Source organism: Neomonachus schauinslandi, chromosome 8, assembly GCF_002201575.2.
Source record: "Neomonachus schauinslandi chromosome 8, ASM220157v2, whole genome shotgun sequence".
Classification (NCBI taxonomy): domain Eukaryota; kingdom Metazoa; phylum Chordata; class Mammalia; order Carnivora; family Phocidae; genus Neomonachus; species Neomonachus schauinslandi.
Window position 1 is genome coordinate 14,612,618 of NC_058410.1, and position 23,126 is coordinate 14,635,743.

At 38.8% G+C, this 23,126-nt stretch overlaps 1 protein-coding gene across 1 annotated transcript in view; it reads left to right on the top strand.

The window, feature by feature from the left end:
- The window catches only part of LOC110583187 (nesprin-1-like), a 218,164-nt gene that overhangs the window by 192,555 nt on the left and 2,483 nt on the right, over positions 1-23,126 (top strand). Inside the window, exons 43-53 of the mRNA XM_021693239.1 lie at positions 1,284-1,385; positions 3,903-4,106; positions 5,103-5,310; positions 6,109-6,221; positions 7,947-8,152; positions 9,091-9,246; positions 11,977-12,268; positions 13,376-13,548; positions 15,835-16,144; positions 17,523-17,687; positions 21,149-21,505. Coding sequence (XP_021548914.1) covers positions 1,284-1,385; positions 3,903-4,106; positions 5,103-5,310; positions 6,109-6,221; positions 7,947-8,152; positions 9,091-9,246; positions 11,977-12,268; positions 13,376-13,548; positions 15,835-16,144; positions 17,523-17,687; positions 21,149-21,505 — 2,286 coding nt within the window. The remainder of the gene's footprint in view (positions 1-1,283; positions 1,386-3,902; positions 4,107-5,102; positions 5,311-6,108; positions 6,222-7,946; positions 8,153-9,090; positions 9,247-11,976; positions 12,269-13,375; positions 13,549-15,834; positions 16,145-17,522; positions 17,688-21,148; positions 21,506-23,126) is intronic.

A 23,126-nucleotide genomic window follows, 5' to 3' on the forward strand; every position in this document is an offset into this window, starting at 1 on the left:
TGTAAATAAATTTACAATTAAATTATATTAAAAATTAAGCTAATAAATACTTAAAACTTACCACTTTTAATTTCTACTCTACATACAACTATTATCTAGGCTCTTGAGTTGTTGGTATCTATTCGATCTGCATGGTGGAAACGTAGAAGCTGTGTTGTTGTAGTGCAGTGCTTCCCACCTCGTGTGCAGTGACATCATGGTGTAGCTCAAAATGGTGGTAAATACTACAAGTCAGGGTCTTTTTTTTTTTTTTTTTTGGAGAGCCGATTGTTTAATCGGCACACACTGTCCTCCAACTATTGACCTTTGGGATCCAGGAAGCCAGTGGGCATCAGTCATGTCCAGGTTCAGTCACTCACAGAGGTGGGTTTCTTTATGTTACCGACTGTGTGGTGCTGCAACCAATAAAATTAGCAGACCGGATTCGGCCCAGAGCCTAATTGTGCATTGCTGTTGCAATTCAAAAATAAAGTGTGTAAGTGTGTAGGTGTGATTCTTTAGTTGTTCAGCCTGCTCCTGGAGAAAGCCAGGGGGCCTAACAGTTAGTTCATCATGTCTCACTGGGTAAGTAAATTACCTTCTGGAATGAAGGCATCAGGAGGTTTGTTAGTGTCCACAAAGCACCAAAATGCTGTATTTAAGTTGAGAGGGATACTTTATCAAATGGTCCTTTGTGGCCCCAAATAAATAATGAAGTTTACAAGCATCTAATTTGTTCAGTAATGATTCTTTGCCTATTTTTCTTTGTTTTGTGTTAGTGTTGGTGAAATAAATAAATAAACAAATGGCAAAAAATAAAAAAGGTATTTGTTTAAAATAAAAATATTTAATATTTTTATTTGAAACATTTCTGATATATTACATATAGTCTATAGTAACTAGGCATTCCTAATGTGTATTTGCTTTGAAATGCTTCCTCAAAAGTTTAATGCTGCCATGGTAGCCAGTGATATTAATGCTAATGAATAAATGATGGTTACTGAAAATCCCCACTGACTCAAGACTTTTCTAGTTAGTGTTTAATTTTTTCCAGGAGCTTTTTTTTTTTTTCCCAATAAAGGAGGGTGGGAAGAAAGTTCTGCATATTCCCTTACATTCGATGTGAAAGTTAATGATGACATTTTTCCACATGCGTAAATAATGAGTCCTCAGAAAATCAGATTTTTTTTTTTTTTAAACCCTAGCTTGAAGTTGGGTTAACTCTTGGAATTATTAAGTGCCAAATGTAATATGTCAGTGTTTGCACAAGTTATGCTTTTTCTCTTTGTCTTTTATTTTGGCAGTCTGAAGTTAAAAACAAAGCCTTGAGATTGGAAGAACTTCATTGCAAAGTTAATGATCTTAAAGAATTAACTAAAAATCCAGAAACACCACCAGACCTTCAGGTAAGTACTCAATCAGGTTTGTAATAACTACTATATACTAGACTCTATCTCTAATATAATTGATATATAATAACAATAAATAAATTTTATATATTATAAATAATACATATATATGTTCTCATTGTTATCATCATCATAATTTCAAGCAAACATGTGGATCTTACCATATATGGGGGTTAAAACATTAACATCTTTAGAATTCCTTGTGTTAGTATTAATAGCATACTTCTAATACAAGTATTATAATAAGATTAGTTCCCCTTTTCCTTACTAAATTTTAGAAGTAGTATCATCCAGCTTGCCTCATGGACCATTTTGTGTTTGGACCAGAACAGAAACCACACTTAGGAATATTGATATTTTTCTAATTCATTTACTCAGTGATTGGGTTTGTGAGATCACCATTGCAAACCTCCTTTTGGGACTTGTGGATGGCACAGACCCACAGCGGGCAGGCGGGCTAGACTGGATCCGACCGGCAAGCCTGGACAACGTCAGTGAGGGAGCTCTGGGAGCAACCAATGGGGGGGGGGGGCAGGGCTCTTTCGGCCGCCAGCAGGCTCCAGGCTACATGTTCTGCTGCCTTGCTTTAACCTGTGCATTTGTTGCTGCCCTCATGGATTTTCTCTACGTTTTCCTTCTTCCTGTTGTGTCTTTGTCCTTTACTTATTGCTGCTTGCTAACCCATCTATCTTGCTTGATTACACGTTTGCTCTGACCTGAGACTGTGTATCTGTCACTTAGTATCCTCAGTGGATGATATACATATACCAGAATGTTAGAATTTCACCCGAAGCAAGAAGAGGCAAAGGGTGCTAATCATATAGAAAACTAAAAAGGAGTGCTTATGCATGTCGCCTGTGTCAAGGATATAAATGGGCAACAGGTGGACTTTTGCAGAGTTAAGATGGAGGCAGGGTTGGGAGAGAGCTACTGCTGTACTCCGCTTTCTCCCCTCCCCTCTCCCACGCACACTTATTCAACGGAGAGGTGTCGGGACACCTGTACCTTACCTCAAAGTAAGGAGAAGAGTTTCAGTGGTACCATCTGGAGAGAATGACATGTGCCCCTGCAGTTGGTGGACCCTGGAGTCTCCTTTCTAACTCCCCTGAGAGACTTCATGAGTGAAAGTTGGGCGGGCTAGCTATTGATGTATTTGCCAAAGGAGAAGTGATTGTTTTGAGTGGCGTGCGTCTTAGAATTATCTGTTGGGAATACCAGAGTGTGACCCCTGGCCCAGAAGTGAATCATCAGAGGAAAGGCAAGGAGAAAGCATCAGTGTGTGGATATCTCAGGTTATCTAGGAAGGCTTTCCGGGGAGGAACGGGCCTCAGCAGCAAGAAACAGAGCTGCCCACAGGCTGTTGAAGGAGAAACAGGAGACCATAACTCGTATGCAGACAATGTCAATGGGAGGTCCCAGCAGTGAGGGGAATCTCAGAAAACCCCACAGACTAAGGCCTGTGACAGGAGAGAATGCAAAACGTCACCCCGCCTAGGAGCACAGTAGGCATCAAAAATTTCGGAGCCCCTCACCCACCTCCTACTTGTCCAAGCCTATAGGGGTCAGAAGCTGTAGAATGTGGGGGAATAGAAATAAAGTGAAGAGGGCGCCTGGGTGGCTCAGTTGTTTAAGCAACTGCCTTCGGCTCAAGTCATGATTCTGGAGTCCCGGGATCGAGTCCCACATCGGGCTCCCTGCTCAGCAGGGGGTCTGCTTCTCCCTCTGACCCTTCCCCTCTCATGCTCTCTGTCTCCCATTCTCTCAGATAAATAAATAAAATCTTAAAAAAAAAAAAAAAAAGAAAGAAAGTGAAGAAAGACCAAGAGGCACCTGGCCCTTTCCTTCAGATGGGCTTCCTGTTTGTAGCAGGTCTGAGCTGGGGATAAGAAAAAGCCTTTAAGTTCAAAGCTTTGATTATTAAATGGGCCTGGATGTTTTAACTGTGGACTTGAAACCATTTTGTAATTTATCGTGATTTTGTAAGTCCTTTTATTATCTCTAGGCCCAGAGAAGTCAGGAGCCCTCCCAAAACAAATCATTTGGGAGGAGAGAAGAAGTAGCCTCACTGAATACTTTAAAGTGGGAGACAAAAACAAAATTGCTTTATGATAAAATCCATCAGTGCTGTTTGTTCAAAGTAGTGGTTACATCAGGGCATAAAATGTGTGAGTGTTTCCCAGGAAGAAGTAAGAGCAGGGTTTTGGTCACCAACTTAGTAACTCTGTGTAGGTTGAGCTCTGCTTCTGAAATGTGAACTTACGTATTCCTTGGACCCTCAGTCAGAACTGCCACTCTAACATCCAATGTCAACTGTAATCCTTACTGTTTCCACTTTCCCATCACTTACAATATTTGACCACTTGTACCCACTGATTTCCCTTCTTAGAAAAGTTGAATTAGCATCCCTGGTTAGGCTTATGTGTTTTTTACAATGAAGCTGCACATGAACAGAATTCCTACAGAATGAGTGTTCTGGTCTTCATTGATTTTAATGAAATCTTACATTATGTTTAGTTTATAGAAGCAGACCTAAGGCAGAAACTGGAGCATGCCAAAGAAATTACTGAAGAAGCAAAAGGAACCTTGAAAGATTTCACTGCTCAGAGTACACAGGTGGAGAAATTTATTAGTGACATAACGAGCTGGCTGACAAAAGTAGAAGAATCATTGAAGAATTGTGCCCAGACTGAGACATGGGAAGGGCTGAAAAAAGTAAAGGTAGGTAATCACCTATCATTAAGCTTATATACTTCCAATGGTAATATTGGTTTCCTGTTTTGTGGTGACTGGAATAAAAATATAACTTTTGCTCTCAATTACCTATATTAACACCAAGCCAACTAATTGATGACATTGGACATAGCAAAGTAAGTTGTAGTTGGAGGAATGAATTCAGGTGGTAGGAATTGAAGACAAATAATCTAAAAATAGAAAGCTTGCATTACTGTAGGACCTGCTCATAAGCTATGCTTGTTAATATATTTTTTAGTAAATGGGTAGAGCCTATAGAAGACCTGTTTGAATTTCCATGAATTTTCAAATTTCGATGCCAAATAGTTTTTCATTTCTTAATTATTTTTATTGGTTGGTATAACTGCTTTTATCTAGGGAAGAATATATTTAAAAAAATAGTTGAGAGACAACATTCTACTTCCATGTCATCTATCCATAGAGATAATGTTACTGATCAACTGTCTGTAAAGCTTGTGAGTTGACTGTTCAACATATGTATTTGTTCTCTTTAGCATATTTTCTTACTGTACTTAAGATGAAGGACATATATTTTAAAAATAACTACTGGTGCTTTTGGTGTGGCCTGTGACCCTGAAACAAAGCCCTGTGAGCCCATCAAAGAATGTGAACTTAGGTGGTGACTCCATTAATAGTTTCTAGTCAACCGACTAAACCCAAGATCATGGGCTGGAATCCCTGAGAAACCTACTCAATTTGCTTGGAACCCTAGACTGTAACCCAAATCCTAGTACCTTTCAATAGCTATTTGCAGTTGGTCCCAAGGAGAACTGGGCAAAATTCTGCAAAAGTCAGAAGATCTATTACAACCACTAAAAAAAAAAAAAAAAAAAAAATCCCACATCAGTGCATACATTACCAAGTGGGTTTCAACAGCATCAGTTTCTAAAAAGTGCCATAGTGGAGTATGGTATTTCCCTTTAATGTGATGACTATCCTTCATGGCATTCTTTCATTCTGTAGGAAATGCAAAAGGAACTTCAAAGTCAGCAAAGCAACATCAGCTCCACCCAAGAAAATCTCAACAGTCTGTGCCGCAAGTACCATTCTGTTGAGTTGGAGGGCCTGGGCAGTGCTCTGACGGGGCTCATAAAGAACCACGAAGCTGTGACCCAGCTGTGCTCCAAAACACAGGCCAGCCTTCAGGATTCTCTGGAGAAGCACTTCAATGGTGAGCTCTGGCAGGGCTTAGCATGAATCATTTGTTTACCAGAAAGAATCCAAACCAAAGGCTGCCTAGAAACTGACAGCAATAGTTGGAGAAAACCTTCCAGAAGATCATTTTAAATCCATTTGTGTGTCGAGATTTGAGCAGTGGAAGTGCTGTGCTTGGGCTCTCGCCACAAGCTGAGTTCTTCCTCTTTCTGCCCAAGAAAGTAGGAATCCACCATTTCGAGGATTCCAAATTTCATCTGGATTTTCTACATGTAGCTCATTTGTGTGGAAAATGACTTCCATGGCTATGATGAAGTAACACAGTAAACTTGGAAATTAGGAGAGGCCATGAAACAGTAGCAGCCATATAGTTCAGGAAATCACCAGTCACATGTCCCCGACTCAGCTTCCCACACAGGTGTGCCCCTGCGCTGATGACGATGCGGAATGACTCACTAAGTCAGCTTGGCGGAAAGAGGAGATGACTCCTTCCATTGCCATAAAAATGGCTAGAGCCTTTCTCCCTTCACTGTCTTCCATATTCAGACAATTATCTTTCTTTACCAAGAGAAAGAAAGACAGTGGGAAATCAGATATTTCAGGAATAAAAATTTCTTTTCGGTCTTTTCCCTGCGATAATTTCTCAGTCCTGCCATGAACAGTTATGCTGTAGTATATTCTATATTATTTTATTTCTGAAATATTTTATAAGGCAAGATGCAGTGAGCTGAAGGCCAGAATGAATTCATTGTGGTAATCCTAGAGGCTCATTCAGTGTTTTGGATGTATTTCTCATTTTTATTACTTTCAAAAGAGTCTATGCAGGAATTCCAAGAGTGGTTTTCTGGGATAAAGGCGGCAGCAAAAGAATCATCTGATCGAACTGGCGACAGCAAAGTTCTAGAGGCAAAGCTCCATGATCTTCAGGTATGAAAGCTGACAGTGCTTCTTCTTCTCCTACCAGCTGCCCTCCCATGCCTTGAGGTCAGACCTAAATCATCTCTCTCCACAGATCTTCTTATTTTATTCAAACTTTTCTTCTTCTGTAACGGAATTAGATTTCTTGAGTCATAAGGAGATAGGCAATATGGAAAAGTAAGCTGAGAAAATAAATCAGAGCTACAGAATTTCTAGATTCCGTTCTTCTCTCTTTTAGCCTATTGACCATTCTTTGGAATTCATTCAAAACTAAACCTAGTTTTAATTTTTCTAGCAGTAAAAACATAATTCCTTCTATTTCATATCACTATTGTGGAGGAGGTTTTTTTATTTTGTTTTGTTTTTAAGATTTTTTTTTATTTATTTGAGAGAGTGAGAAAGAGAGCATGAGCAGGGGAGGAGCAGAGGCAGATGGAGAAGCAGACTCCCTGCTGAGCAGAGAGTTGGACGCAGGGCTCGATCCCAGGACCCCGGGATCATGACCTGAGCCAAAGTCAGACACTCAACTGACTCAGCTACCCTGGTGCTTCATATCGTGGAAGAATTTTAAAAAGAAGACATGATTTGTGTTTTTTAATAGCCTGCAGTCCAAATTTGGAGCTAGGGCGTACGAAAAGCAGTAGATAATACAAGTTTTACAGGTTTTACGGACTATGAAAAATATATGAATTCAGGAATGAAAAAGCCATTGTGCAGTAGAGTTCAAAGTGATTGACAAGATTTTCAAGTAGTTCATCTAACAAAGCACTGAGTTAAGTATTATTTAAAAACTTTTTTTAGGGACACCTGGGTAGCTCAGTTGGTTAAGCAACTGCCTTTGCACAGGGTCATGATCCTGGGGTCCTGGGATTGAGTCCTGCATCAGGCTTCTTGCTCAGCGGGGAGCCTGCTTCGCCCTCTGCCTGACAAATAAATAAATAAAATCTTAAAAAATAAAATAAGATAAAATAAAATAAGTAAAAATATTTTTTTAAATGAATGTGGAACATGAGGATTTTTGTAGCCTAATCAGTGAGGACAGCTATGCAGATAACTCATGAAAAGTCAGAGTAGGAAGATCATCATGATAAAGGAAGTTGGTTTTCCAGGAGGCCTGGTGAATTTAAATGTGGAATTGTCCCCTTTAATCTTGAGATGCAGTGGAACTAACTCCACAAAGAAAAGTCTGAGTGACCATCGCAGACGCCACCCTGGAGCTCAGAGGAGAAGCAGGTCTAGCTCAGCAGTTCTGCGGTTCTTTTTCTCTGCTGAAACCACTCATGATTGTGATCTTTCAAGGAAGAGGTGCACACCTAGAAAAGAAGGGACCTGAAGGGAGGACTTTGTGTGCAAGGTGGATCAGAGGAGGGGGAGGGGTGCAGGCGGCTAAACAGTTAGAGGGCATCACAGGAACGTGTGAAGAAGTAGAGCCTGGTTGGGCTGGGACAGTGAGAATGGGGAGAGAACACCCTCTTTATAGGCTGGCCTTTTTCACAGTTTAGTCCTCAGTGGTTCCAGTGACTGGCTGGCACCATTCTCGATTATAAGCCTTGAGTCTGTCTAGTTGTACATTCTCATTCTGGCCTTATTAAAGACTTTCTGCCTTTGGGCTCTGGGTTCTGTTTTTCTTCTTTTGCTCTACTATCTCAACTTAGAATTACAATCAGTGCTCCCATGCTCCAGGGCCCCTGAATAATAGCAAATATTTTATATTACCTTTATTTCTTGAAACAGAACATTCTGGACTCCATCAGTGATGGGCAGAGCAAGCTTGATGCTGTGACTCAAGAAGGACAAACTTTATATGCACATGTGTCTAAACAAATTGTCAGCAGCATTCAGGAACAAATTACAAAGGCTAATGAAGAATTTCAAGCATTTCTGAAACAATGCCTTAAAGATAAGCAGGCTCTTCAAGACTGTGCTTTAGAACTTGGAAGGTAGGTTGTTTTGATAAGTGTGGACTTCATCACACAGTCTCAAAGACTTTGAGAAAAGAGCCGCTGCGAATAAACAAATAATATTTGAAAGTACAGGTTCGTACTAGGACAAGAAATTAATTGCTTGGACTCTGATGGGACTGTTTGGTTTTATTTTCTATATAGAAAAAGTAAGGAATTATATTCAGTAGTTACTATAAATGGCATACATGCATGTATTTTTGTCTATTTGATTAACTAAAATCTGAGAGCTTTGACAACTCAGGTTTTAGATTATCCATGTCTTTTCTTTGCTTCCACTTCTGTTGGGTTGGAGTGATGGCAAAAAACACTTGCCAAATTTCTATGAATGAAGATTCCAATCAGGAAGCTATGTCAACGGGGGTAAATATAAAATTAGAAGGAAAAAAAGTAGGGGGAAAAATGTCATATAATCAAAATGCCTCTCCGGTCACAGAGTAATTTACTTTACTCTTGTACAGGTTTCTTAGAGAACTTAATGTTGTTTCCAAAACTTAGAGTCCTTGTGTTCTTGTGTCATATTCAAATCTCTGTGAGATACAAAGACTCAGAGATGACTTTCCCTTCCTTTCCCGGGCTTCCACTACCCTACTTAATCCATCGGCTCCAATTCAGAGTCCCTGCAGTAAGACACAAAGTTAAGTGTACATTGATGTGGGAATGTAATCTTGCTGATAATTACAAGCTGATTATCAGGAAATCACTGCAGCAAGGTAGGATCTCAAGAGAAATTTCCATGACTTTTCATTTTGTTACTGAAATAAGTGATAATTTGGATGGACTTATTTTTGGGTTTTCTTCCATACTTGGAAATTCATGAGATTTTAATTGCCATAGACATTGTGACCTCAGATATTATAATTTATTTATTGTAATGAGTGCAGAAGAATTTCTACAAAGTATTTTCTTTTCTGTAGCTTTGAGGATCAGCATAGAAAACTGAACTTATGGATCCATGAAATGGATGAAAGGTTAAGTACAGAAAACTTAGGAGAGAGTAAGCAGCACATTCCTGAGAAGAAGAATGAAGTCCATAAAGTTGAAATGTTTCTAGGAGAACTATTGGCTGCAAGGTATGGTGCTAAAATGGAATAGGTCCTTTCCCGACTAACAAGTGTTGTTTGTCTGGTTGGTTGGTTATTTGGTTTGGTTGTTAATCGGTTGGTTGGTTGGTTAATTAGTGGTGGTTGTATATGTTTCTGTCCCTCAATGTCTAGAATACAGATGATTGTGCAGTGCTCTCTATGGCAGAGTGGTGTTCTAGAGAGAACATAGGGATGGAAATGAGGAGCTATCTGCATCCACCTCCCTTTGCTCAACAAATTGGACAGGCCACTCATTTCCTATATTTCTTGATATTAGCCTGTAAGCATTATGCTGCTAAATAATACCATACTTTCTTCTCAGAGATTATTAGAAGGATAGAAGGTCCTTATAAAGGTACTCTTCACTTACAGAAATAATGCTATAGAACCCATTTCCGTATATTCTTCACACACTTCAGCATCTAGTTCCATTTCCAATCCACCCCCATCCTCACAATATTCTTAGTAAAGCAAAAGGTATGGTCATTAAGTCTGACTTCCTGGAGGTTCCTCTTCTCCACTACAGTATTTGTCTCTTCGTTGTTTCCCAACTGAGCAAATATTTCTGGCTCCTGGCCCAGGCAAAGTTCTCTGGACTGTGCTTTTAACTCCACCAGCTTCAGGGCTTTGCTCCCTAAATTCATAATCCAACTGGCATTATCAATCGCTTTGTTGATACTTAGAGTACAGCTTGACCCAAACTTCTGATCTATCCTCTTAAAGAGCAGATACACCCGTCTGTGAAGCAGCAGAAGCCAGCACCTAGCCTGCTTGATCAGACAAATCAGCAACACTGATCAATTCAAGTCTAATTCTGATCATATTCATTCCTTGTTTCTGCTGAGTCTTCTTTTGGGTCAAATATGCCTAGTATTCCTTGCCTTAAAAAACAAACATGTAAACAAATACACAAACATGACCCATAATGACAGTTCTTATTGGTGTGCAAGTTTGATGACTATTATTCCCTGGAATGCTTCAGTCCTGTCTCTGTGAGCTTTTCCCATGGGGTAAACTCTTGTTGACTCTATACATGCCAACCCTGGACAGGGAGTTTCTCAAGGCCAGGGATCTTTAGGTCTTTATCATTGTTACAGTCACAATGTCTGATATAGTGCCAGAAAAAGAAAATATTTGCTGAATTAATGGGATAACAGTATCATTTTAACTTTTTGAAAATTACACTGCATTTTATTTGCTTTTTAAATCAGGTCTAGATACAATGTAACATGGTCAGACCTGTTTCTCTCTTTATTCCAAACTTCTAAAATGGCTTCATATATTCTTCTTGAGCTGTAACTCTCTGATATTCCAGGATCAGATGCTAAGAGTCCTTAAGTATGCTTGCTGCTAGGTTCTGTGTAATTGGTTATTTCCCCAGACAATCTTAATGTACTCTGCTGCTCACCCAGCTTCCCCAGCTGAGTCACCTGACTTGTCACTTGCTGGCCACTTGATCCTCCTAGCACTCTGGACTTTCATCATAATATTTCAAGTACTCAAAATCTTAGGGGGATGCCCTTTTTTAAAGTACCCCAGATTTGAGAATTATTGAACTTTTATCACCCATTAAGCAATTCTTTTTGTAGTAACAAGTGATATACATTGTCCTGAATTTAACTCACATAGTTGCTTAAGCCAACTTCTTGTCTTACCAGATTATAAGAAATGTAATTTAGAGTGGATGCAATATCATATAAATAATACATCTCCTAGAGGGCCACAGGATGCTATGTCCTTGGTAGCTGATCCAAAAAACATCACAGACCTTGTAGGAGATAAAGTTTGTATTCTTTTTCTAGTACTCACAGAGCTCATGTTCACACATCTGCACTCTCCCTTCTGGTATCTTGGGAGAGTTCCTGATAGACAAGCTGATCAGAGTTCAGAACTCTGTAAAACAAGATGAAGCCAACCCAACCACATATGACTACACTTGTCCTGCACCTAATTAACATAACTCCAACTGAGATGAGCCAAGTACCCAAGATACAAAGAAACCCATCAGCACTCACATAATGGCCTTTTGATAGAAACGGTTTTTGTTTTGTTTTGTTTTGTTTTGTTTTGTTTTGCAGTTTATCTTTTGTGTTGGGTCCTGGGATATGAGATGAATTCTAGAAGCCCCTGACTTCTAGAAGGTGAAAGCCTATGGACTGAGACAGACAGGGTCTTTGAGGTGATAGAGGAAGACAGGGGCAGAGGGCACACAGGGGAGGAGCCCTGTACTCTCCTCCCTCTCGGGGACAGTGCCATACTGCCTAGGGAGGTGATGCCTGCCCTGGGCTTTGAAGGGCCAACTAGAAGAAAGCAGAGGAGAGTCGACGGGTTTTCACAAAGGAGGAATCCCCATGTATACACCAAAAAGCAGAAGGTTTGGGAACATTTCAGGATTAGAGCATTTAGTCGGAACAGAGATGTTAGAGATGAGGCTGGAGAAGCAGTCCTGGGCCATTTTCTGAAGTGAATTCCTCATAATACAGGGGCCAGGATCTAGGCACAGCACAGACGGAGTGAAATTCCCTGATCTATATGGACTGCATCCAGAGAAGTCGTAGAGAATGCAGAGCCAGCCCTGTGAAAGTCCCCAGCATCTTCATTTCAAAGGCACGCAGCTCTGAGCTCTTGTCTGGCGACTTCTCCAGGATCAACCATCACCCGTCACTCTGCTGCGCTCCAGAAAGTCAGAATTCAGGTTTTTTTTTCTGTTTTCTTTAGAGAATCTCTGGATAAGCTTTCCCAGAGAGGGCAGCTTCTCAGTGAAGAAGGCCACGGTGCTGGGAAAGAAGGACGCCTGTGCTCCCAGCTCCTCACGAACTACCAGAACTTACTCAGAATGACCAAAGAGAGACTGCGGAGCTGCCAGGTGGCCCTGCAGGAGCATGAGGCCTTGGAGGAAGCCCTGCAGAGCATGTGGTCCTGGGTGAAAGGCATTCAAGACAGACTGACCGCTGCAGAGAGCACCGTTGGAAGCAAAGACACCTTGGAAAAGCGGCTGTTACAAATACAGGTAGGCAAAGCACCAGCCAGACACTGACAACTTGTGAAGATCAATTTGCTTAGATTCACACATGTTTGAGTTGGGTCCCAATTGTTCTGTGAGCCTCTAAATAAAGATTTGAGGGCCCAGTGGAGAAAAGATGATGTTGGCAAAAGGGATATGGAGGATAAGGGATTGGAGGAAAAGATGATGTTGGCAAAAAGGGATATGTTTCTCCTTTGTAAAGAAACATTTTTGTTTCAGTAGCTTTAAAATAATTTTTAATGTCACTTAGTAAGTATTCAGCAAAAGTTGTGGAATATTTACTCTACTCCAAGCACTATGCAAGTTGTTAGGAAAACAGAGATGAAAATTAGTGCTGGCTTCCTAGGTGTTTACAGTCCAGTGGGAGAGACTAACCTGTAAATTTTAACTTGCAGTACCCCATGTAGTCAGGGGTCATGACTGAAGCAAACAAGGGTGTCCTGCAAACACAGGGAGGCCACCAGCCCAGACTGCAGTCAGTGAAGGGGACCTGGGAAGATAGAAATTAGCCATGCAGTGATGGTAGGGGACTGGTAGGTTTTTGACAAGTGTGCCTTCATTTTCAAAATAATTTATTTTTACTTTGAAACCAACATTCAATAAATGTACAGTTTCCAGGTTAGTGGCCCCGAGTTTTCCAAGAATTTAAATTGGAGTTAATAAAGTATCATATTGCAATAGGGTGCAACAGGTTTGTTGTTGTGTTTTCATTTTATTGTTGTTGTTGTTGTGTTTTCATTTTAAAGTGAGTAAGGCAGGAGTGCCTGGGTGGCTCAATTGGTTAAAGCATCTGCCTTCGGCTCAGGTCATGATCTCAGGGTCCTGGGAGCAGAGTCCTGGGATCAAGCCCCGCGTCGAACTCCCTGCTCAGCAGGGAGTCTGCTTCTCTCTCTCCCTCTGCCCCTCCCCCTCCACTCATGCTTGCTCGCTTGCTCTCTCTCTCAAATAAATAAATAAAATCTTTAAAAAAATAAATAAAAATAAAGTGAGTAAGGTATTCCCTACCTGATTCTCATGGGAAACATAACAGTTCCTGAAAATATGAGAAGGTTCTAATATTCCTACTGACCTGTATTCACTGTTCCTTCATAGGATATTCTCCTGATGAAAGGTGAAGGAGAAGTTAAGTTGAATATGGCCATTGGCAAAGGGGAACAGGCCTTGAGAAGTAGCAACAAACAAGGTCAGAAGGTGATTCAGACTCAGCTACAGACCCTTAAAGACGTGTGGGCTGACATCATGAGCTCCTCTGTCCGTGCTCAGAGGTACGGAGCCTATTTTCAGTGTTTATTTGCCTAAGTAAAACCCAGTGGCTTAGTAAAATGATGAAATAGTGCTGAAAGTATCCTGCAGTAGAGTTACCAAGCATATTATTTTAGCTAGTTGTATGCTTGCTTGTCTTTGCCTAGATTGTATTTTCTGTAATGGCAAAGATAGTTTTGTTTGTTTGCTTGTTTTGTGTACGTGTGTGTGTGGGTGTGTAATATTTTCATCTCCCATAATATTTCTCATGGCATCTTATACACAGCATGGGCACAGTCAGATACCTCCTTTCAATTCATCAAAGCAAGTCTTTAATAACTTTTCCCTTTTTAGAGGAACATACAGGAAATTAATTTATTAGCAACTATTGAGCTTAAGTATGAATCTTTTTCTCAACCAGAAGTCATGTCACCCACAATGGGGCTGTGGAAATGTGTGTAGGGTTTTTGATTGTCATAGTGATGGGTGCATGCCTGGCATTTAGTGACATGGCCAGGAGAGCTTACATCCTGCAGTGCGTGGAGACATTCTCACACAGCCAACAGTTAGCCCGCCCAGGATTTCCTAGTTCCCCTGTTGAGAAGCCCTGTACCAGCCGCTGATGAGTAATTAGGGAAGATACTGAGTGTTACACCAGGTGGTGGTGTTGCTGTTACATTTATGAGTGGCAGATTTCCACCTTCCTCTCTTTTCCAAGTATCCACAAATAATCTGGCCAGCTGGTTGGACAAATGACCTGCAGTCAGAATTATACTAAATTACCTTCCAGAAGCCATATTCTGAAAGCAATATAGAGTGTTAGGTCACTGAAGAAGTGTGTGCTTAATAATAAATAAATGAATAGCATAATAAATAGATAAAGAAAAGATTAAAGTTCATCACAAAACTAAACAAAGCAACACTGCAATTACCCACTCCAACGTAAACAGTGAAGCATGGTTATGACTAAAATTTTGGAAGCTTTGTTTTGTTTTGTTTCCTTTGAATATGGAACATAAGTGGTGACTCCCAAAGTCAGCAGGACTTTAAATCTCAGTAATAACTCATAATGGCCAGCAAAGAAAAAAAAATCAGATCCCATGGTTCTGATAGAGTGGACTGCTGGAGCATGAACTAACCCTCCCAATGCTTGGCAACGGGCCAGCTCCAGAAAAGTGAATAACAATGTGGGTGAATAGTTTTCGGATGTTGGAATAAAACGTTAAATACAAGAAGCAGATTCAAATCCTTGATTCTTCCTTTTCAGCAAGAAATTAAATTTGACAACCACATGCTGGGCAGTAGCAGTGCTCCAATTATTGAGCTAAAATAACGAATCAAAACAGTTTTTCCTCTCTAAGTGCTCAGAGGCTAGGGTAGTGTGCATTCTAAAACACTGACTCAGATTGTGTTACTGAGATACTGTGGGGCTGTAGGATGATGCAGGGCCTGGAGTTGCTTCTGGAGAGGCGAGATTGATTTGTACTTTCTGTAAAATTCTTTGATGAAAGAATAGCACTTTAAAGCACTTATGTTGAGGTTTCTATTGATGCAAAAGGAACAATTTGAGGAGATGCTGTAAGTACATTTACCACAGATTTAACTCCAGGATCATAGGATTATATGCCCGGGATGCTCGGAATGGTCACTGAGGATGAGTTTAGAATAGTTTTTAAAGATGCTAGTCTGGAGAGCCTTTTACTTGACAATCTAGAGAGCTGTTTACTTGACTATTACTTATATGACTTAATGTGACTATGTTTCTTATATTATAAATACATTAAGCCTTTGTTCCTTCACACGTTCAACTCAGAAGCACTAAACACTGTGCATATATATCCTTAAAGTGAAAATCAATCTAATGATATTATTTACTTAGAAAGAATACCTTAAATTTTGAATGCTAGTTAATAAATAGTTATCAGCTAATTTGAATAAGGTAAACTGTGTCCAAGAAAAATAAGAATGATATATATTAAATAAAATTTAATTAGTGCCCCAGTGCTGATGTTTTAACAACAACACTCATAACTTTGTCTGTTTATTTAGGTCAATTGGCATTTGGAAGACAAACCTCTAGATACCTCTATGACTATAACATCTTACTTCAAATTCAACATAGATTTATTTTCATTTGAAGAAACTGTTGTGGGTCAGAGAGGTAGTGTTTCTCCCTGCACTTAAAAGCAATGTTTTCATCACAGGATAGCATTCAATCAAACAGCTTACATGGATGCAGTGCCCTCATACTTGGTTTCAGTCGAGATGTCAAGATAACTTATTTTTGTAATATGTCACATTAATTCCAGCACTTTGGAGTCTGTGATTAGCGAATGGAATGACTATCTAGAGTGGAAAAACCAGTTGGAGCAGTGGATGGAATCAGCGGATCAAAAAGTAGAGCATCCCTTGCAACTGCAGCCGGGTCTGAAGGAGAAGTTTTCCCTTCTGGACCACTTCCAGTCCATCTTATCTGAGGCAGAAGATCATGCCAGAGCCCTGCAGAGTCTCACCTCAAAATCCAGGGAGCTCTACCAGAAGACAGAGGATGAATCTTTCAAGGAAACAGCTCAAGAGGAACTGAAAACACAGTTTAATGATATAATCACCGTTTCCAAGGTTAGTGTTTTATATTGAAGAAAAAAACTTCAAGGTTCAGGTAAAGAATATACTACAGGCTCAGAGCGCCTGGGTGTCTCAGTCGGTTAAGCATCTGACTCTTGATTTTTGGCTCAGGTCATGATCTCAGCGTTGTGAGATGGAGCCCCACGCTGGGCTCCGCACTGGGTGTGGAGCCTACTTAAGATTTTCTCTCTCCCTCTCTGTCCACCACTCCCTCTCTCTGGCTCTCTAATAAATAAAAAATATATATACTGTGGGTTATATTATAGGGGACCCGGCTGCTCTTAAAGTATTTGTACGTTTAGTGAAAAGTTATTACAAGAAGACCATACTTGCCTATGGATGCCCATGAATCCTTCTCTTTCTGCAGTCTTGGAATAATTTTTTATTCCTTGTTTTTTATCTTTCTCCATCTAGGATGTTGGTCAGTCCTACTTCTTTTCTTTGTAAGATTGAGCCTCAGATGTCAGTATTTGTACTTCTTTTTCTTTTGTTGCTATCTGTATTTGTTGTATTAAATACAAGTCTATTTACTTCCAGATTTCAATCATGTACAATGTATTTCATGCATTTCTCACCGCAGTATAAACTGCCTTTTCCTATTCTTATTCTCCAGATATAGGCTCCTTTATATAATATCAAAATTGTTTTTAGTTCCCTCTCTGAATCTTTACTTTCCCCCATGATTTTTCTTTTGTGTATTTGTGACAATGTCTTTTTCTTGGTTTTCCTTTTAGGAACTCTCTTTGTGTTATTAATACCATAATTTTAAACTTATGTATTAGTTTATCTTAATTTGTATTTTGATAATTGTTAAGCTCTATGACTCTAGAGTCAAAAAGACCTAAATTTGAATTCTGGCTTTGTCCCTCTTTTGTATGTCTGGCTTTGGGCATGTTACTTAACCTCTGTAACTTCTGTAAATGCCCTTTCCTACAATATAGTGATAATAATAGTATCTACATCACAGGGATGTTGCGAGGAGTAAACGAGAAAATGCACTTAAAGTGCTGAGCAGAATACTGTACATAGTAATTACACTGTAATAATACAGTAATAACACACTGTATTGTTGCCTGAATAATAAGAATAGTTATTATAGTAATTATTATTAAGTGGATTATTAGTGAGGGATGTTAGTAAACATTCATTCAGCATAGATTTTTGTTCTAACCTACACTAAAGTAAATTTAAAGGAAAATCATTGCTTCCTTATGTGCAGTCTAATTAAGATTTGATGTTTTCATGTTAAGATTTAAACAGAAAGTTCAATAATAGGAATGAAATCTTCTGAAATCATTAAGAAACCTGCTGTTTTATCTGATTTCATATTCTCAGTAATGCGTGTTAAAGTAACCTTTTCTTTGTCTACCAGGAAAAGATGAGGAAAGTGGAAGAGATTGTGAAAGATCACCTCATGTATTTAGATGCAGTCCAGGAATTCACGGATTGGCTCCATTCAGCGAAGGAAGAACTCCACCGGTGGTCAGATGTGTCTGGAGACTCATCAGCCACCCAGAAGAAATTGTCTAAAATCAAGGTCAGAAAGTACACAGATATTATAACTTCATTGTTTCATTGGTTCTTGAGTATGACATACCTGTGATGAAGATTCCATGGATAAGGTTGTTACTTAAAATGTTCCCTATTTTCTATTTGTTGACGTTTATTACCTTGCACCTCACAAATTATAAACATAAGCAAGGGGAAAAAAGGAATTCAAACACTTGACATTTGTGAGCAAAATGGGACATCGTCTGTGTATACTTCCACATGCAAATGTGCTTATGGCCATAGTCAGGGAGACTACGAAATATATGCTAGCTAGATGGGCTGATGGAACCAGACACTATTTTCCAGCGCAGTGATAGGAAATTTATAACATAACTTAGTTAAATGTATTTGAGCAATAACTTGGAAATGTCATGGTAGATGTTTTATTCTGCTTTAATAGCCAACAGTACAAGAACGTAATGGAAAGCAGTGCTTTAAAAGACATTAAAATTATCACCTAGTTTACTCCTCACAAGGGCAACTTAAAAAATAGAAATTCACATATCTGAGAGAGCTAGAACAAGTATATTTCTAGTTATTTGAATATTAAATTACAATAATTTCCCCCATGAAAATAAAGGATTTTAATCTAAAAATTAAGCAATAATGAAATCCTAAGTGATTTAGTAGTAGATGAGGAAATGTTGGGAATAAATAGCGTAACTGTGGTCAGGACTTTAAGATTCATACCGTGTTCTGATCCCTGGACATCAGAATATAAAAGTCCTAAAAATTCTAGTTGATGATAACAGTAATAACTACATTTATTTTTACATGCTTAGAAAGTATTATTTAAATCTTACAATGACCATGTAGGTTTTAAAAGAGATAAAGCACCTTTTGAAGTTCTTATTATCTGTGTGATTCTTTAAAATACTTCTTTGATACATTTCTCACTAATATTTTATTCATCTATCCATTTATCCATTTATTCAGCCAGGGTTGTGCATTCCTTCAAGGAACTTGCAGTAAAGTTGGGAACAATGATGCACAAACTGATGTTTATAAAATAATACATTAAATGTAATGACAGCTCACAATACTTTTAGAGCTTAGGCTCTAGAATCAGATCCTGATGCTGTATTGTCCCTCTACTACTTTTCTAGCTGTGTTGGGCAAGTCAGTTGATGTCCTCAAGCTTCAACCTCTTAATTGGTAAATTAATAACAATAGTACCTGCTTCACCAAGTGGTTTTGAGGACTAAATCAGGTCATGAACATAAAACATTTAGCATTATGCTTGACACATGGAGGCCACTCAATAAGAAAATTCAATAGATTTGGAAAATGAGTGATTTAATTGGCTGTGGAATGACAGTGTGGTAAAAGTCAAGAGTGATGGTCTAGACTTTATGCTCTTTTTTTTAAAACACTTTATAAAATACTTCCAAAAATATGGGAAATGTAGAGAAGGAGGTTGCAGGAAGAAATTGGAATTTGGGAAGGAGAAAGTGAAGTCCATGTCAGGCTTTACTGGAGGCTGGTGCGTGGGTGAGGAGGAATCTTGGAGGAAGTAAATAAGTACCTCCTCTGTCTTTCAGTTCATCCCTCACCACTCCCAAGAGTAACCACCAAGAATAGGCAACTTCAAAGCCAAATATGTGTGTGTATAAGGGTGTGTGTGTGCATATGATATTTTTAAATAGTTAAATCCAAAACAAGGAAATACGTATTCAAGTCGTTTCAAAAAAACTTTAAAATGATGACATTCTTGGGGTGCCTTGATGACTCAGTCGGTTAAGCATCCGACTCTTGGTTTCGGCTCAGGTCATGATCTCATTGGTCCTGGGATTGAGCCTCACATCGGGCTCTGTGCTCAGTGTGGGCTCTGCTGGAGATTCTCTCTCCTCCCTGTGCCCCTCCAGTCCTCACCCCGTGTGCGCATACACACTCTTTCTCTCTCTCTCTCAAATAAATAAAATCTTTTTTAAAAATGATGACATTCTTATTTGAAATCTGGATGAGTGAGTGGAATTAGTGGTTGCAAATATTGAAATGTCCCATTTTCATGCCAAAGAAAACTGAGATAATGCATTAGAGAGTATTTTGGGAAACTGTGTTTTGACTATTGATACCCTCTTAACTCCAAATTTGAAATTAGTCATAAAGGCAAATTATAAGCATTTAAATCCAATAATTAGACATAGCTCTTTTTAAAATGCTATATATATATTTTTTCACCAAATAACTACTTACTGTATACACTGATAAACAAGGCAGGTTTTTAGAATCGTGCTGCTGAGGAAAGGATGTGTGTGTATATTAAATGCTAACTGTGTGTAAGATTCATGTGATTGCCCCTTGGACTACAATATAGCTAAATACTTTTAAATGATCTATACTAAAATGTGGCTCTTATATATAATTATGAGAAGCTATATTTATTTCAAGTGAATCTAGTGAAATATGAACTATATTTGTAGGTTAGTTAAGACAGATTATGTTTAACACAATATGCTTCATACTTAACATTCCTATTTTTTGTAACTCATTAATCTGTAACTGATTTTCATCTTGGAATTTTTTCCCTAATAATCATCTTTTCCTTCTATTTAATCCAGGACAGAAGTCATAATTTTTATTAATACTAACAAAATCCTAACTTGAGCAATAGATATGTAAATATATAAACACCAGATGAATTCAGTGAGAGAAACTTCAGTAGAAGAATCTGTTCTCAGAAAGAAATGCCACTATTTTACCTAATTTGTAATGCATATTTGAATTTTATCTTATCCTTTAGGGTATTTGTGTGCTTTGAGCCCAAAAGTTATACCTAAATTATTAAATTTCTGGTGAGTTTCTTAAAAGTAAAAATAATAGCAATAAATAAACCCAGTCTAAAAGTTACTTTGAACTTTTGACTAAGTAGGTCTGTGGTTTATTTGTTTTAATTACTATAAAAATGTTTATTTAAGGTACTGAAGTGTTTGAAATTGAGTAGGGCTCATTCTTTGGTTGTGATGGCTCGGCCTGATTCCTCATAGCCTGAAACCGACTTAAGCCACCATCTTCTGGAAGAAAATGAAATGGAGCACAGACGCTGAGCAGAGCACAGTTCTGCCGCAGTCCTTGGTCACTCGTCTATCAACTTAGGGAGAAACATAGATTTGCATAATTATAGGAGAAACACACCACAGGCAAATGTTTATATCACTATCAAAACAATTTCACATATTCAAACAATGCCTGATTTCAGGGTCCCCGTCTAGTCTGTTCCAGGAGGTTGCAGGATTCCGCAGCTCATTTTGCCGCAAACCTCAGCGCTCACCATGATAACCCTCTGCTCTTCCAACTCAGGGGTGGGTGGATGAGTTGATTCCGGTCCTTGTGGCACACTTGCCAAAACTTCCTCGCAGGACAGGGTCCCCCTCTGCACACATTTGTAAACTTGCAGCCCAAGTGACTCACAGCCTCCTTGGTTGCCATGACGATATTCCATTACAGGAGCTGATGGATTCCAGAGAGATTGGGGCAAGCCGCCGAGGCAGAGTGGAGTCGCTGGCTCCAGCAGTGAAACAGCACACAAGTGCCAGTGGATGTGAGCTCATGGACACGGAGATGCAGGCCCTGCGAGCTGACTGGAAGCAGTGGGAAGACAGTGTACTCCAAACGCAGACCAGCTTGGAGAACCTGGTTAGCCAAATGGCCCTTTCAGAGCAGGAGTTCTCGGGCCAGGTGGCTCATCTGGAGCAGGTGCTGGATCAGTTCAGTACCCTTCTGACAACTTGGGCCCAGCAGTTAGCCCTCCTGGAAGGCAAGAACACCGATAAGGAGATAGTGGAATGTTGGCAGAAAGGACAAGTAAGTTGGCTCCCTGTTTTCTGTTGGTGGTTATGCTAACAATTTTGTTTGGTTCTCACTGTTGCTGGAAAAAAAAAAAATCCTTGCTAACTTAAAACATGCACCATTCAGACTTAAAAAGAAATAAGTATTTACCTAACTAAATTTTCAAATTTGATTTGTTTCCTTTTCTCCTAAGTCAAACTACTGTAAAACTAAAGATGTGGGGAGAAGGAGTTATGATTTACTGTAGGAAACATGGATTATTCGTGCAGACATTTTACTTTCATTCTTATGGTGTAAGAGTCTGTAATATTCTATTCAGCCATTCAGCCTGAAAACTAGCCTGTGGGTAGAGGCATAAATAGACGGAGAGTCATAGCTGGTTTTCTGCCAGTGAATTATTTCCAACAATTAAATGACTGAAGTTATATCTTAAAAGAAGCATTTGGTAATCTCCTAAAGCACAACTATTAGTTTTCACCCTGATTAGCTCTCCTAGGGGTGTTTTTAACAGCTGTGCTTGAATTAACCCGTCAACATAACTCCTGTGTCATGCTCACGGGTTGTCTTCCGACCTCTTTTTTTTTTTTTTTTTAACTAATGGCATCTCTCTCAGAACATGAATGTAACAAAGCATAGAAAGGATCGTGAAGAAAGAACAGAAGCTTGAAATCCTTCCTTTTACTGTTAAATGGTATCTTCAAAACACTGTTGTTATTTGCAGTTTTATAACACTCGGAACCATGGATGTCCTTAAAAGGAAGTTTCAGTGAAGTAAACTTCTCTGTTTCTATTTATGTTATAATCATTTCAAAATAGCTTCAGCCAGTAAGAAAGTCATGTAGTATTCCCAGCATTGTCTTGTTTTAAATCAAGTATTTCAAACAAATATAGCACACCATGAAATAAAACTTTATTATCTCTTTAGGCTATTTTATTTATAATGTTTCTAACTCATTATTTTTTTTCCTGATGCCTGTCTCATCTTTTAGATATAAGCACCAGAATAAAGTGTAGAAAGCAATTCTGTAAAAGGGAGACAAGGAAGTTGGTAATTGTTCCATGTGGTCAGAATTAGTCACTCTGATAGAAAAAAAATCAGTTATAATTTTTAAATATCTATTTTGTTTCTCTTCCTTTCCCTACCATTAATATGAGTGACAGTTTTAAAAAGAAAGATTTGGTGGTATTTAAATTATATTACTATTCTGATCTATCATTATTCTTTGCATAGATACTATTAGTCAAAATTGTACGTGAGACCTATAAAACATTCATGTGATAATGAAAAAGTAAATATTGATTTTCAGTTTTACTGACAATTCAAAGATGACAATCCTCTGCTTAGATCTACTTCCAGGTTTGGCTCCAGATCTCATGCTTTTGATGACAATAGTACATTACCTCTCAATGCTCAGCTTTCCTCTATTTTTATTATTGGTATAAGAAAGAAATGGTAATTATGGATGGGATAGAGGTGTTAACTAAGGGGGGGGGGGGGGGGGAGGTAATCATCTTGCAATATATAAATGTATCAAATTAGCACACCTTAGTATACTTAAAACTTGTTACAATGTCATATGTCAATTATATCTCAATCAAAGTTGGTAAAAAAATTTTAAAAATGTTTAAGTGGAGA